This window comes from Notolepis coatsorum (assembly GCF_963971535.1).
Source record: "Notolepis coatsorum genome assembly, chromosome: 4".
NCBI lineage: Eukaryota > Metazoa > Chordata > Actinopteri > Aulopiformes > Paralepididae > Notolepis > Notolepis coatsorum.
In genome coordinates this window covers 93,962,831-93,978,883 of record NC_140168.1, presented here as the reverse complement: position 1 = coordinate 93,978,883, position 16,053 = coordinate 93,962,831, and the positions used below count along the sequence as shown (strand labels likewise).

The window sequence follows — 16,053 nt, the reverse complement described above, 5'->3', positions numbered from 1 at the left end:
GAATGTTATATAAACCCCCCCACAGTGGTGTGTGGAGTTGGTACGTCCCAGCAGGGACCAGGATGTAAATTATGATGTTGTGTTATGGGTTGGCAATACAGACGCGTCACGCACAGTTGACACGCACGCTCTAGTCTCCTGGCTCGTTATTGAACACAAACAGTTATCTTTGAACCTCTGTTGTCAAGCCTCGTCAATATACCCCCCTTCCCCACTCTGGTGTCGTGGAGTCACTTTGCTGTGAGCGTTTCCACGGTTAGCTTGCGGCTAACGTTAGTTAGCTTGCGGCTAAAGTTAGTTAGCTCATGGCTAACATAACGTTAGCCTAGCTCGAGGCTAACCGAACAATACACACATGCCCCGAACTGTGGAGGTCGTACTGAACAGTGTACGGTTCGAATGCGTACAGTTCCACCCCTACTATATACTGTAGCCAGGGCTGGACTGGCATTTTTTGCCCAGACCGGCCCACCACAATGTGGCGATTGTGTTTAAGTGATGTGGTGATTGTGTTTAAGTGATGTGGTGATTGTGTTTAAATGATGTGGTGATTGTGTTTTAAGTAGGGCTGTCAGTTTATCGCGTTAATTATATGATTATAGAATATCAGGCCTAAAATGGTTATGTGATAAAAATGCGATTAATTAGATTAATTAATTACAAATCCTGTAATTAATTAGATACATTTTTTATCGCCTGACAGCACTAGTTTTAAGTGATGTGGTGATTGTGTTTTAAGTGATGTGGTGATTGTCTTTAAGTGATGTGGTGATTGTGTTTAAGTGATGTGGTGATTGTGTTTAAGTGATGTGGTGATTGTGTTTAAGTGATGTGGTGATTGTGTTTTAAGTGATGTGGTGATTGTCTTTAAGTGATGTGGTGATTGTGTTTAAGTGATGTGGTGATTGTCTTTAAGTGATGTGGTGATTGTGTTTAAGTGATGTGGTGATTGTCTTTAAGTGATGTGGTGATTGTGGTGACTGTGTTTAAGTGATGTGGTGATTGTGTTTAAGTGATGTGGTGATTGTGGTGACTGTGTTTAAGTGATGTGGTGATTGTGTTTAAGTGATGTGGTGATTGTGTTTAAGTGATGTGGTGATTGTGTTTTAAGTATGGCTGTCAGTTTATCGCGTTAATTAGATTAATTAATTACACAGCAAATTATCGCGTTATGAAAATTAACTCAAATTAATTTAAAAAAAATAATTTCTTTTTAATTTTTTTTAATAAACTTTTTTTTTTTTATCATTCATTCCATAAGAACGTATAATACACATTTACAGACTTTTTTTTTAATATGGTCCATTTGCATGTTCTTGGTAGGGCTGGGCGATATGGAAAAAAATCATATCGCGATAACTATATGATAATTTTATTTTATTTCTCGATATCGATAATTATCGAATTGTTATAAGTATAAAAAAAAACATTTTTTTTTTTTTTTTTTTTTTAACAACAGATGTATGTTTATTTTGCAGCAATTCTTTGTCATTGCCGCCATCTTTAGTGTTACATCCCCTCACACTCCAGTTCTCAGGCTGCAGCTGGTTTAAAAGCTAAAGTAAACCGGCTTCTCTGCTGGCTGTGGCTCCAGGGGAGTTGAACAGTTCTGGCTCTGCTAGTTTATTTTCGATCTTTTGGCGCTTTTTTGGTGGACAAACCACCGCACATGTGCACTGTGACTCGTGACTGGAGTCTAGTTCTGCTAGCACACATAGCCTACTGTGTACAGACGGTTTCAAAATGTATTTTAAATTAGAAAGCAAACAAAATAAATAAAATAAAAAAAATAAAAGAGAAAAAGAAATCTGAATTTGGTCAGTATTGTCATTTGGACAAGCAAAGCCATTACTTTAAGTTGCAGGCAAGAAAGACAAGTCTGTCCACTGTCTCTGGTTTTAAAACTGCCCTGTTGCAGGTAAAAATTAAAAAAAAAAAAAAAAAACGATTTTTCGATTTTTTTTTTATTTCGATATTCGATATCGATTATTAAAATATATCGCGATATTTATCGTTATCGTTATATCGCCTAGTTCTTGGTATCTGATTCTAGGGACATCTATGGATCTCAGGGAATGTATTCCCAGTGTCCGAAATACTGTCTGTTACTAGGCTTGAGTAAATTGTAATGAACCAAATGAGAATATCAATTAATTTTGTTTTTATCTTTGACTGTGAATAACACCATGCTAAAATTGACCAGACCTGAAAAATCTAAGCAAATGAATAAATGGAAGATGATTAAACAGAAGGTTTTGTAGATACAGTACTGAATTCTACCATCCGGACACATGCCATTTGAAATATGATTATAGAATATCAGGCCTAAAATGGTTATGTGATAAAAATGCGATTAATTAGATTAATTAATTACAAATCCTGTAATTAATTAGATACATTTTTTTATCGCCTGACAGCACTAGTTTTAAGTGATGTGGTGATTGTGTTTTAAGTGATGTGGTGATTGTCTTTAAGTGATGTGGTGATTGTGTTTAAGTGATGTGGTGATTGTGTTTTAAGTGATGTGGTGATTGTCTTTAAGTGATGTGGTGATTGTCTTTAAGTGATGTGGTGATTGTGGTGACTGTGTTTAAGTGATGTGGTGATTGTGTTTAAGAGATGTGGTGATTGTGTTTAAGAGATGTGGTGATTGTGTTTTAAGTGATGTGGTGATTGTGTTTAAGAGATGTGGTGATTGTGTTTAAGTGATGTGGTGATTGTGTTTTAAGTAGGGCTGTCAGTTTATCACGTTAATTAGATTAATTAATTACACAACACAGCTAATTATCGCGTTATGAAAATTAACTCAAAATTAATTACATTTTTTTTTGTATTTTTTTTTTTATACTTTTTTTTTTTGTATCTCATTCATTCCATAATAATGTAGAATACACATTTACAGACTTTTTTTTAATATGGTCCATCTGCATGTTCTTGGTATCTGATTCTAGGGACATCTATGAATCTCAGGGAATGTATTCCCAGTGTCAGAAATGTTTTTGAGGGTGCAGTACATCCACAGCTAAAGAGATTGGTTTTATCGGGTATCACAGTGGCTAAAAAGCTGATAGCATCACGATGGTTCCAACCGGAAAAAATGTGCCGAAAGGTCTCGATTATTACATATCTCGATCTGATTTATCAAGAAATATCTACAGCAAGAATTTTGGGTCTCAATGAATCCAAAATGACAATGTGGTTAGAAGTGGTGGAGAGAATAAAAGCTAGCATATAATGGTAGTGTCTGGTTAGGAGCGAGGGATAATGGATGGATTATCCAATGGGGGGTCCGGGAGGGGGGGGGTACGAGCTAGAGCATACGTGTGTAGGGTATTAGATAGCAGGTATTAGGGGTATATCCTGTATAAGTAATTTAACTAAATGGTGATTTCATTGGATGTGCACTGTTAATAATGCTTGTATATCTTATCGTGTGTTGTCATGTTTGTTTATGTCTGTTTAAAAAATAATACAAAAATAAAATACAAAAAAAATAATATAGAATATCAGGCATAAAATGGTTATGTGATTAAAATGCGATTAATTAGATTAATTAATTACAAATCCTGTAATTAATTAGATTATTTTTTTTAATCGCCTGACAGCACTAGTTTTAAGTGATGTGGTGATTGTGTTTTAAGAGATGTGGTGATTGTGTTTAAGAGATGTGGTGATTGTGTTTAAGAGATGTGGTGATTGTGTTTTAAGTGATGTGGTGATTGTGTTTTAAGAGATGTGGTGATTGTGTTTAAGAGATGTGGTGATTGTGTTTAAGTGATGTGGTGATTGTGTTTTAAGTGATGTGGTGATTGTGTTTTAAGTGATGTGGTGACTGTGTTTGTTCGCAGCTGAAGAACCGTGGCATGGCCGGCTACTGCTTTGACTACAACCCCCCAGACGACCACAACATAGTGGGCCACCGGGTCATCCTCTATCCCTGTCACGGCATGGGCCAGAACCAGGTACGGTACGGTACTATACGCTCTATGTTGTACTACCAGAGTCCTGGACCCGGGAATCCAGTCTGGCTCCAGGTCACAGTTTATTATTTTTTAATTGATATTTCCCCCCCTTTTTTCCGCATTTTCCTCCCATCCCAATGTTAGTCGTTATGCCAATCCCCTTCCTGGTCGTTGCGCACTTACCCCCTACTGTCGGTCTGGGAGGGTGAAGAATACCACATGCTTCCTCCGACACACGTGGAGTCAACCAACCGCTTCTTTTCACCCGACAGCGAGGACTCTCACTGGGGGAGTGTACCGCGTGGGAGGATCACACTACCTCCCCCAGTTCCCTTCCTTGCTGAGCAGGCGCCCCGACCGACCTGTAGGAGTCGCTGTTTACAACGACCAGGATACACACCCCACCGGCTTCCCACCCGCTAACACTGCCAATTGTGTTAGTATGGATGACCGACCAAGCCGGAGGTACCGCTGACAGCTGGATTCGATCCCAGTGTCTCTGCGGTGGTAGGCAGGCGCTTAGTCCGCTGCGCTACCCAGCCGCCAGGTCACAGTTTTGATGACTTGAGACTTGATTCGAACTTGAATCTTTGCATGACTCAGACATGGACTCGAGCACCAAGGAGTCGAACACTTAGGACTTGGGTTTGCCGACACGATTACAACACTACATACAGTACACATCTGGCTCAGATTCTTCAATGAAATCCATTGCTTTTCTTTGATGCAAGTCCGGTGGAGTTTGCGACGCTGGGGTTCCACTATGGCTTTTATTAAATCTGTTTTTCAAACAGTAATTCAACCACATCTATTGAATGACCCGTAGTTGTGGTGAACATCTTTTGTTTTGCATATGAATCAATCGATCAATCAATACATTTTTATTTATATAGCACATTGACAACAGTTGTGACTGTACCAAAGTGCTCCACGGATAAAACATAGAGCAAAGAAGAAATATATATATACAAAACATAGTAAATATAAAAGTGCAAATACAAATAAGTGCAGGTTTAGATAGAAAAAAAAAGTTTCAAGTTTTCAAGTTTCTTTAATAGTTGTCATACAGAAGTACAGAATACTTTTATACAAAATGCTTCTTACTGTTACGCTCCACAGACTGTGCAAGACAAGATAAGTATGAAATAAAATAACATAGTATAGCATGTAAATTAGAAGTAAAAAATGAGGTCACAGTGTTCAGTATAGACATATGTACAATGTTCGATGCAGAATAGACGTAACTGAGTTACCATATAATATACAATACTATGCAGTGTACTAATATACAATACTATATAGTGCAAGGCAGAAATGGGATGAGTGCAGTAGAATACAAAATAAGGCATAAAAAGACTAAAAGTAACGACCTAGGAGGCTGGCTCAGCTCTGGTCAAAGGCCAGGGAGAATAGGTACGTCTTAAACTGGGATTTAAAGACCTCGAGGGTCTGGGCTGACCTGATGTGGAAGGGGAGGCTATTCCACAGTTTAGGGCCGGCTATGGAAAAGGGCTCTGTCCCCTCTGGTGTTGAGCCTAGACCTGGGCACATGTAGCAGCAGTTGGTCGGCTGACCATAGGGCTCTGGATGGGGTGTGGAGACGCAGGAGCTCGGTCAGGTACTGTGGGGCCAGGCCATTTAGGGATTTAAAAACAGTTAAAAGTAATTTAAAATCAATGTGGTGACTGATGGGGGGGAGCCAGTGGAGTGAGGCCAGGACTGGGGTGATGTGCTCACGTTGAAGCAGTTCATTAGATACCCGATGATCACCCTGTTTAGATTACAGCCCCGATACCACCACGATGTTTATCACCTGTTTAGATTACAGCCTCGATACCGCCACAATGTTCATCACCTGTTTAGATTACAGCCCCGATACTGCCACAATGTTTATCACCTGTTTAGATTACAGCCCCGATACTGCCACGATGTTAATCACCTGTTTAGATTACAGCCCCGATACTGCCACAATGTTTATCACCTGTTTAGATTACAGCCCCGATACTGCCACGATGTTAATCACCTGTTTAGATTACAGCCCCGATACTGCCACGATGTTCATCACCTGTTTAGATTACAGCCTCGATACTGCCACGATGTTCATCACCTGTTTAGATTACAGCCTCGATACCGCCACGATGTTCATCACCTGTTTAGATTACAGCCTCGATACCGCCACGATGTTTATCACCTGTTTAGATTACAGCCTCGATACCGCCACGATGTTTATCGCCTGTTTAGATTACAGCCTCGATACTGCCACGATGTTCATCACCTGTTTAGATTACAGCCTCGATACTGCCACGATGTTCATCACCTGTTTAGATTACAGCCTCGATACTGCCACGATGTTTATCACCTGTTTAGATTACAGCCCCGATACTGCCACGATGTTCATCACCTGTTTAGATTACAGCCTCGATACTGCCACGATGTTCATCACCTGTTTAGATTACAGCCTCGATACTGCCACGATGTTCATCACCTGTTTAGATTACAGCCTCGATACTGCCACGATGTTCATCACCTGTTTAGATTACAGCCTCGATACCGCCACGATGTTTATCACCTGTTTAGATTACAGCCTCGATACTGCCACGATGTTAATCACCTGTTTAGATTACAGCCTTGATACTGCCACAATGTTCATCACCTGTTTAGATTACAGCCTCGATACTGCCACGATGTTTATCACCTGTTTAGATTACAGCCTCGATACTGCCACGATGTTTATCACCTGTTTAGATTACAGCCTCGATACTGCCACGATGTTCATCACCTGTTTAGATTACAGCCTCGATACCGCCACAATGTTTATCACCTGTTTAGATTACAGCCTCGATACCGCCACGATGTTCATCACCTGTTTAGATTACAGCCTCGATACTGCCACGATGTTTATCACCTGTTTAGATTACAGCCTCGATACTGCCACGATGTTCATCACCTGTTTAGATTACAGCCTCGATACTGCCACGATGTTTATCACCTGTTTAGATTACAGCCTCGATACTGCCACGATGTTTATCACCTGTTTAGATTACAGCCTCGATACTGCCACGATGTTTATCACCTGTTTAGATTACAGCCTCGATACTGCCACGATGTTTATCACCTGTTTAGATTACAGCCTCGATACTGCCACGATGTTTATCACCTGTTTAGATTACAGCCTCGATACTGCCACGATGTTTATCACCTGTTTAGATTACAGCCTCGATACTGCCACGATGTTTATCACCTGTTTAGATTACAGCCTCGATACTGCCACGATGTTTATCACCTGTTTAGATTACAGCCTCGATACTGCCACGATGTTTATCACCTGTTTAGATTACAGCCTCGATACTGCCACGATGTTTATCACCTGTTTAGATTACAGCCTCGATACTGCCACGATGTTTATCACCTGTTTAGATTACAGCCCCGATACTGCCACGATGTTCATCACCTGTTTAGATTACAGCCTCGATACTGCCACGATGTTCATCACCTGTTTAGATTACAGCCTCGATACTGCCACGATGTTCATCACCTGTTTAGATTACACACACGCCTGATGTCCCCTCCTCAGAAACACACACAGTATGTATTATACTAGCCCCATTCAATAACCGTTAACTAGCTTTCTGTCTGTCTGTCTGTCTGTCTGTCTGTCTGTCTGTCTGTCTGTCTGGCAGGCAGGCAGGCAGGCAGGCAGGCAGGCAGGCAGGCAGGCAGGCAGGCAGGCAGGCAGGCAGGCAGGCAGGCAGGCAGGCAGGCAGGCAGGCAGGCAGGCAGGCAGGCAGGCAGGCAGGCAGGCAGGCAGGCAGGCAGGCAGGCAGGCAGGCAGGCAGGCAGGCAGGCAGGCAGGCAGGCAGGCAGGCAGGCAGGCAGGCAGGCAGGCAGGCAGGCAGGCAGGCAGGCAGGCAGGCAGGCAGGCAGGCAGGCAGGCAGGCAGGCAGGCAGGCAGGCAGGCAGGCAGGCAGGCAGGCAGGCTGAGCCAGAATGTTCGAACGTTCGTTTGTTACGTTGGTATTCGAATTCTAAATCAAAATTAGAATTTATTTTAACTTTTTTTTGTATGTGTCTATTCATTCTGTTTAAACCAATAGGGTTTTTCTTCACAGTTGAAGATAAAGAGTAGGCTACACTAATATTATAGTATTAAAAAAAACTGCAGTTATATTCATTAAAGAAAGTTGATTTAATAAAAAAGCGACTCATTTAATCAGATTAATCACTTTATTCAAATTGAGGATTTAGTTTGAGGATATGATTTAAAAACTCTGGGCAGATCTTATGTGGGGGAGGCTGTTCCAGAGCCAGGGGCAGCAGCAGCGAAGGCTCTATCTCCCTTAGTTTTGAGCCTGGTCCTGGGCACCTCCAGCAGCAGCTGGTCAGCAGACCTTAGGGCTCTGGATGGGGTGTAGTGGTGCAGGAGCTCAGCTAAGTACAGTGGAGCCAGCCCGTGTATGTGTGTGATAGTGAAAGGGTTAACCATCTGTAGTGTGGTAGTGAAAGGTTTAACCATCTGTAGTGAGGTAGTTAAAGGATTAACCTTCTGTAGTGTGGTAATGAAATGGTTAACCGTATGTAGTGTGGTAGTGAAAGAGTTAACCGTCTGTAGTGTGATAGTGAAAGGGTTAACCATCTGTAGTGTGGTAGTGAAAGGGTTAACTTTCTGTAGTGAGGTAGTTAAAGGGTTAACCGTATGTAGTGTGGTAGTGAAAGAGTTAACCGTATGTAGTGTGGTAGTGAAAGGGTTCACCTTCTGTAGTGTGGTAATGAAATGGTTAACCGTCTGTAGTGTGGTAGTGAAATGTTAACCATCTGTAGTGAGGTAGTTAAAGGGTTAACATTCTGTAGTGTGGTAATGAAATGGTTAACCGTATGTAGTGTGGTAGTGAAAGAGTTAACCGTCTGTAGTGTGGTAGTGAAAGGGTTAACCTTTTGTAGTGTGGTAGTGAAAGGGTTAACCTTTTGTAGTGTGGTAGTGCAAGGGTTAACCTTCTGTATTGTGGTAGTGAAAGGGTTAGCCTTCTGTAGGGTGGTAGTGAAAGGGTTAACCTTCTGTAGTGTGATAGTGAAAGGGTTAACCATATGTAGTGAAATGGTTAACCTTCTGTAGTGTGGTAGTTAAAGGGTTAACTGTGTAGTGTGGTGGTGAAAGGGTTCACCTTCTGTAGTGTGGTAGTGAAAGGGTTAACAGTCTAGTGTGGTAGTGAAAGGGTTAACCGTCTGTAGTGTGGTAGTGAAAGTGTTAACCTTTTGTAGTGTGGTAGTGAAAGGGTTAACCTTCTGTATTGTGGTAGTGAAAGGGTTATCCTTATGTAGGGTGGTAGTGAAAGGGTTAACCTTCTGTAGTGTGATAGTGAAAGGGTTAACCATCTGTAGTGAAATGGTTAACCTTCTGTAATGTGGTAGTTAAAGGGTTAACTGTATGTAGTGTGGTGGTGAAAGGGTTAACCTTCTGTAGTGTGGTAGTGAAATGGTTAACAGTCTAGTGTGGTAGTGAAAGGGTTAACCTTCTGTAGTGTGGTAATGAAATGGTTAACCGTCTGTAGTGTGGTAGTGAAAGGTTAACCATCTGTAGTGAGGTAGGTAAAGGGTTAACCGTATGTAGTGTGGCAGTGAAAGAGTTAACCGTCTGTAGTGTGGTAGTGAAAGGGTTAACCGTCTGTAGTGTGGTAGTGAAAGGGTTAACCTTTTGTAGTGTGGTAGTGAACGGGTTAACCTTCTGTATTGTGGTAGTGAAAGGGTTATTCTGTAGTGTGGTAGTGAAAGGGTTAACCTTCTGTAGTGTGATAGTGAAAGGGTTAACCATCTGTATTGAAAGGGTTAACCTTCTGTAGTGTGGTAGTTAAAGGGTTAACTGTATGTAGTGTGGTGGTGAAAGGGTTAACCGTCTGTAGTGTGGCAGTGAAAGGGTTAACCTTCTGTATTGTGGTATTGAAAGGGTTAATGTGAGTCATACGATGTAAAGCACTCTGGGTAAATGCGCTACATAAATACAGTCCATTTACCCTTCCATTTCATGCAGAGAGGCCATTATACGTATGGCCATCAGGGTATAATGAACACATTCAAAAGATGGGACAAGGTCTCTATTTCTACTGCTGGTATATGGGCCTGTCGCAATAAAGCACGATGTTGGATGTGGTTTTTAAATTAGATCTAATTTGATTGCCTATTATTTATATCTTGCTACTATAGGGAGGTGTAGTGGTTACGTCATTGTTGTTTCCGGCCGGTCCACCTCGCTTGAAATTGCAATGCATTTCTAATGGACACATTTCTAAATCGTCTCGTTTAAAACACAAAGCATGAACATTGGCATGGTGTACCTTTCTGTGTATTCATCCACAATCTATAGCTCAACATGAAACTATTCGCAATTAATCGTAAAATAATTACGTATAATTTAATTTCAACCAAAAATGCTTAAAGGAAAACTCCAACATTTTGGGAAATTAGCTTATTTAACATCTTCCCTGGAGTTAGACAAGAAGATACATACCTTTTTTGTCTCTGTGCGTGCATTTAGCTTTGGAAACAGTAGCTCCGTTAGCGTAGCTTAGCTTCATCACTGGAAGTGGCGGGGGGCAATAGCCTGACGTTCCCTACAGAGTCCTACAGTCTCGAAATACAATCCAAATACAACTCCAAAACGTTCCTGTAAACATGTTGTGACCTGTGTATTTACCACATGGAGAAATAAAAAATAATTGAATTCGACAATTACGTTTTCTAAGCAAATATACTCTGAACAATTTTTTGCCTAACCACTCGTCTCTGGGCGCAGTCAGTGATTTCAACGTGAAGCCGTGTTTGTTGATATTCTCATTCATTCAAAAGATCCGAACCGATTGAAGTTTATGGATACCATGACTTAAAATCCTCTTACCTTGACGATTAAAAGCCTCCCCAATTTAGAAAACAGTAATCCAATGGCTGGTATTGATAATATAATACTAACTACTGCACGGAGCTAACCGGAGCTAACACAGAACCGGACGGTCAACAAAGCAAATATAATGACTTCCTTTCTGGGGGGTTTCAAAATAAAAGAGCGACGTCTATAGCAGCGGAAAACGTTTATTTTGTACATTATCTAACGGTAACACGAACCTAAACTAACGTTACAACTAACCTAAAGTTAGTTTAGGTTCGTGTTAACGTTAGATAATGTACAAAATAAACGTTTTCCGCTGCTATAGACGTCGCTCTTTTATTTTGAAACCCCCCAGAAAAGGAAGTCATTATATTTGCTTTGTTGACCGTCCGGTTCTGTGTTAGCTTCGGTTAGCTACGTGCAGTAGTTAGTATTATATTATCAATACCAGCCATTGGATTACTGTTTTCTAAATTGGGGAGGCTTTTAATCGTCAAGGTAAGAGGATTTTAAGTCATGGTATCCATAAACTTCAATCGGTTCGGATCTTTTGAATGAATGAGAATATCAACAAACACGGCTTCACGTTGAAATCACTGACTGCGCCCAGAGACGAGTGGTTAGGCAAAAAAAATTTCAGAGTATATTTGCTTAGAAAACGTAATTGTCGAATTCAATTATTTTTTATTTCTCCATGTGGTAAATACACAGGTCACAACCAGTGGCGGCTCGCCACTAGGGGCGCAAGGGCGCCGACCCACCTGCTGGCCAGCTGCTGTTAAATCAGAGAAGAAGACAATAAAACTTTTTCGTTTTTGTGTTTTATAGCCCTATAAATAATATAAACATGTTTAAAATGAATAATATTTACTCATTTTAAGTATGTTTGTATTTCCAATGCGCAATATAACGTTATTATCTAAATTAAAAAAACATCGTTTTCATGAGCAGCAAGTGACGTTTATTTTTTATTTTTTCGTATTTCTCGCCCGGGCTAGAAGCGATAGCGCTCTGAGTGCGCGTCACAGTTTGATCGCTGTCTCCGTCACAGCCAATCAGTGCATACGGCGTTGTGCGTTGAAATATGACTATTATGTTGGAATCCGAGCGCGATTTGAAGCGGTCTAGGCAGCAGCGTGAACTTCCGTGAAGAATTTCCATAGCCGCATTTCGCGGAGACGCTCTCTGATTGGCCGACGCCAGTATTTTTTTCCATGGCAGAATTTCACAGAGACGATTTCTGATTGGCCGAATCCAATTTCTAATGTTCCAATTCTAGCTTCTAGCTTGGTTCCTAGGTTGGGCTAGGTTGTTTGTCTTAGAGCGTCCGTGACTGCAAGTTCTTTAGACTGTTAAGCTTAGGCACTCTTTCAAAGTTGGTTAAGGTTAGAGTTTGTCTTAGAGCATGGCGATAGAACGCCAGGTAGTTTGCAGTCTGTTCGAGCGGAAATGGACAAAGGAATGTACTTGTTGAGTGTTGTGCTAACGAGCTCAGCTAACACTTGGCTAACAAGCTATATGGCGGATTATACACGTTTATCAAGCTCTCCTGCCCTGGACGTTTCAACTAAACAGTGAGTCTCTCTCTCTCTCTCTCTCTCTCTCTCTCTCTCTCTCTCTCTCTCTCTCTCTCTCTCTCTCTCTCTCTCTCTCTCTCTCTCTCTCTCTCTGTGCTTAACGTTAACGTTTGTAAATAGTTTTTTTTAGGAGCAGTACTACTGCTGGCCATTCATGAAGCGAGACATTGCTGATTGTTTATTTATTTTATAACACAAGACTATGACTACCAACTGCCTAGCCAGCCGTGTATCAATCTTGGATGCAATAATAACGTTACTTACCACACTGACTATGTCGATGGCTCATTGATTTAACTACTGCAGCTCTCTCGGATTGAAAATACGTGGATTATGGCTTGTTCAATATCGTCTATGTTTGAATGAATGAATGAATGAGAACTTTATTAACAGATTGCAGAATGGGTACAATACAGTACGGCTCAATACACACAATTGTTAAGGGGATGCAGACCAGAGAAAGACGTTTGTCTTGTTTACATCAGGGTCCCAGATTTTCGATTCATATCGATAGTTTAATAGCTAGCCTTGGCTCGTTTAACAATATGCTAAATATGTGTACAGCCCTGTACTCATACTGAAGTTATTCTTGGTATATAATAGGTCTGATTGTGTAATGAATCGATTCCACGTCGCGCTGTGTGTGAGAGAGAGAAGGAGAGAGGGAGAGATCTGCCTGTGTTTGGAGACGGGCGAGTTTTGTTTCTAACTTTTCTATTTATATTGTGTTTCAAGTTGTGAATTAGAGTCTAGACTATACTTTATTTGACTGGTTGTGTGTTGTTGTAGTAACAGCTGAGCGACTCGTTCATAAGAGCCGATTCATTGCCGTGAGCGTGAGTCGAATCGCTCACGTCTTGCCATGAGTCTTGCGTGGTACAGTACTGTACTGTACATGTTTGCAAAATATTTGGTATAGCGCCCCTAGTGGCGAAGTACCCACCGGCCGCCACTGGTCACAACATGTTTACAGGAAGGTTTTGGAGTTGTATTTGGATTGTATTTCGTGACTGTAGGACTCTGTAGGGAACGTCAGGCTATTTCACCGCCCCACTTCCAGTGATGAAGCTAAGCTACGCTAACAGAGCTACTGTTCCCAAAGCTAAATGCACGCACAGAGACAAAAAAGGTATGTATCTTCTTGTCTAACTCCAGGGAAGATGTTAAATAAGCTAATTTCCCAAAATGTTGGAGTTTTCCTTTAAACAATAATGTTAGTGATGGAAGGGAACTCATTTTGTGCAAAAATGGAAAGCTTGCCAATGTTCATGAGGCAGAATTATTACAATAGCCGATAATGCAGCGGTGGCCTAATGGTTAGAGAAGCGGGTTTGTGACCGGAAGGTCGCCGGTTCGATCCCCGGAAAAATCTGCCGCTGAAGTGCCCTTGAGCAAGGCACTTAACCCCCAACTGCTCCAGTGGAGTTGCTCAGTGGCCAATGGTGTCAACTGTGGTTGTACTGGGCAGCTCCCAGGTGTGAATGGAACTGTGTGAATGTGAAGCAGGGCGTTCCTGAAAAAGAGCATCTGTGCTCAGCGAACCTACCCTGGGTAAATAAAGGTTAAAAAAATTAAATAATAATAATACATTTTCCCAATGATAAATCCCTATACGGGTGGACCGTGTGGGAAACTAAAGTGACGTCAGACTATACCTCCCTATTACCCTGCCCATACCTTAACTTCCCCTCCCCCCTCCCCCATGTTGCCCGCAAGGTCCCCAAGGGGATCAATAAAGGAATAAATGTTATCTTAAAGGAACACGTCAATATTTTGGGAGATTAGCTTACTATCTTCTCCAGAGAGAGACACAAGATAGATACCAGTTTCCTCTCTGTGCGTTCAGTAGAAAGCTATCTGGCTGCACGTTAGCCTAGCTTAGCACAATGAATGAAAGCGGACATGACCGGTTAGCCTTCGGGAGAGGTGTTAGTTGGACAATGCCTAGGCTAACCGGTCATGTCCGTTTCCATTCATTGTGCTAAGCTAGGCTAACATGCAGCCAGATAGCTTACTACTGAAGGGTTAACCTTCTGTAGTGTGGCAACCCTATGGTTGACCTAATTTTAGAATGCCCTTTAAATCATGTTCAAATACAGTTTAGAAATGACGTTATATAATACTTCATTGTCCCATGATTTGACGTAGGGAATATCTTGATGTTTGATATCCATTTTAATTTAAAAACTGCAATCAACCAGTAAGGGATGGAACTGGAAGGGACAGCTCTTCCTCTGGTGACAGACTGACACACACAGGCGTGATGGCAACACCCCCTCCGGCGCCTTGCGGGTATAATCACAGATCCCAGTCCCTCCCTGTAGCCTGGGCACGGTCACAGCGGCGGGACTTTCACGTGCAAACCCAGTTCCATCGTTTATCATGACCTGTGTATTTACCCTTTCACAACCACACTACAGAAGGTTAACCCTTTCACTACCACACTACAGGCGGTTAACCGTATAGGGTTGGGGTGGTGTCTGTGGGCTGTACATGCTGAGAGTGGGGTGTCATGGTGTCTGTGGGCTGTACATGCTGAGAGTGGGGTGTCATGGTGTCTGTGGGCTGTACAGACCTGAGAGTGGGGTGTCATGGTGTCTGTGGGCTGTACAGACCTGAGAGTGGGGTGTCATGGTGTCTGTGGGCTGTACAGACCTGAGAGTGGGGTGTCATGGTGTCTGTGGGCTGTACAGGCTGAGAGTGGGGTGTCATGGTGTCTGTGGGCTGTACAGACCTGAGAGTGGGGTGTCATGGTGTCTGTGGGCTGTACAGACCTGAGAGTGGGGTGTCATGGTGTCTGTGGGCTGTACAGACCTGAGAGTGGGGTGTCATGGTGTCTGTGGGCTGTACAGACCTGAGAGTGGGGTGTCATGGTGTCTGTGGGCTGTACAGACCTGAGAGTGGGGTGTCATGGTGTCTGTGGGCTGTACAGGCTGAGAGTGGGGTGTCATGGTGTCTGTGGGCTGTACAGACCTGAGAGTGGGGTGTCATGGTGTCTGGGCTGTACAGACCTGAGAGTGGGGTGTCGTGGTGTCTGTGGGCTGTACAGCCTGAGAGTGGGGTGTCATGGTGTCTGTGGGCTGTACAGACCTGAGAGTGGGGTGTCATGGTGTCTGTGGGCTGTACAGACCTGAGAGTGGGGTGTCATGGTGTCTGTGGGCTGTACAGACCTGAGAGTGGGGTGTCGTGGTGTCTGTGGGCTGTACAGACCTGAGAGTGGGGTGTCATGGTGTCTGTGGGCTGTACAGACCTGAGAGTGGGGTGTCATGGTGTCTGTACAGACCTGAGAGTGGGGTGTCATGGTGTCTGTACAGACCTGAGAGTGGGGTGTCATGGTGTCTGTGGGCTGTACAGACCTGAGAGTGGGGTGTTGTGGTGTCTGTGGGCTGTACAGACCTGAGAGTGGGGTGTCATGGTGTCTGTGGGCTGTACAGACCTGAGAGTGGGGTGTTGTGGTGTCTGTGGGCTGTACAGACCTGAGAGTGGGGTGTCATGGTGTCTGTGGGCTGTACAGACCTGAGAGTGGGGTGTCATGGTGTCTGTGGGCTGTACAGACCTGAGAGTGGGGTGTCATGGTGTCTGTGGGCTGTACAGACCTGAGAGTGGGGTGTCATGGTGTCTGTGGGCTGTACAGACCTGA

The 16,053-nt window shown here is 42.7% G+C and overlaps 1 protein-coding gene across 1 annotated transcript in view; it reads left to right on the top strand.

Moving 5' to 3' along the window:
* Window positions 1-16,053, top strand: part of galnt12 (UDP-N-acetyl-alpha-D-galactosamine:polypeptide N-acetylgalactosaminyltransferase 12) — a 145,161-nt gene that overhangs the window by 89,901 nt on the left and 39,207 nt on the right. The window contains exon 8 of the mRNA XM_084313234.1: window positions 3,849-3,962. Coding sequence (XP_084169360.1) covers window positions 3,849-3,962 — 114 coding nt within the window. The remainder of the gene's footprint in view (window positions 1-3,848; window positions 3,963-16,053) is intronic.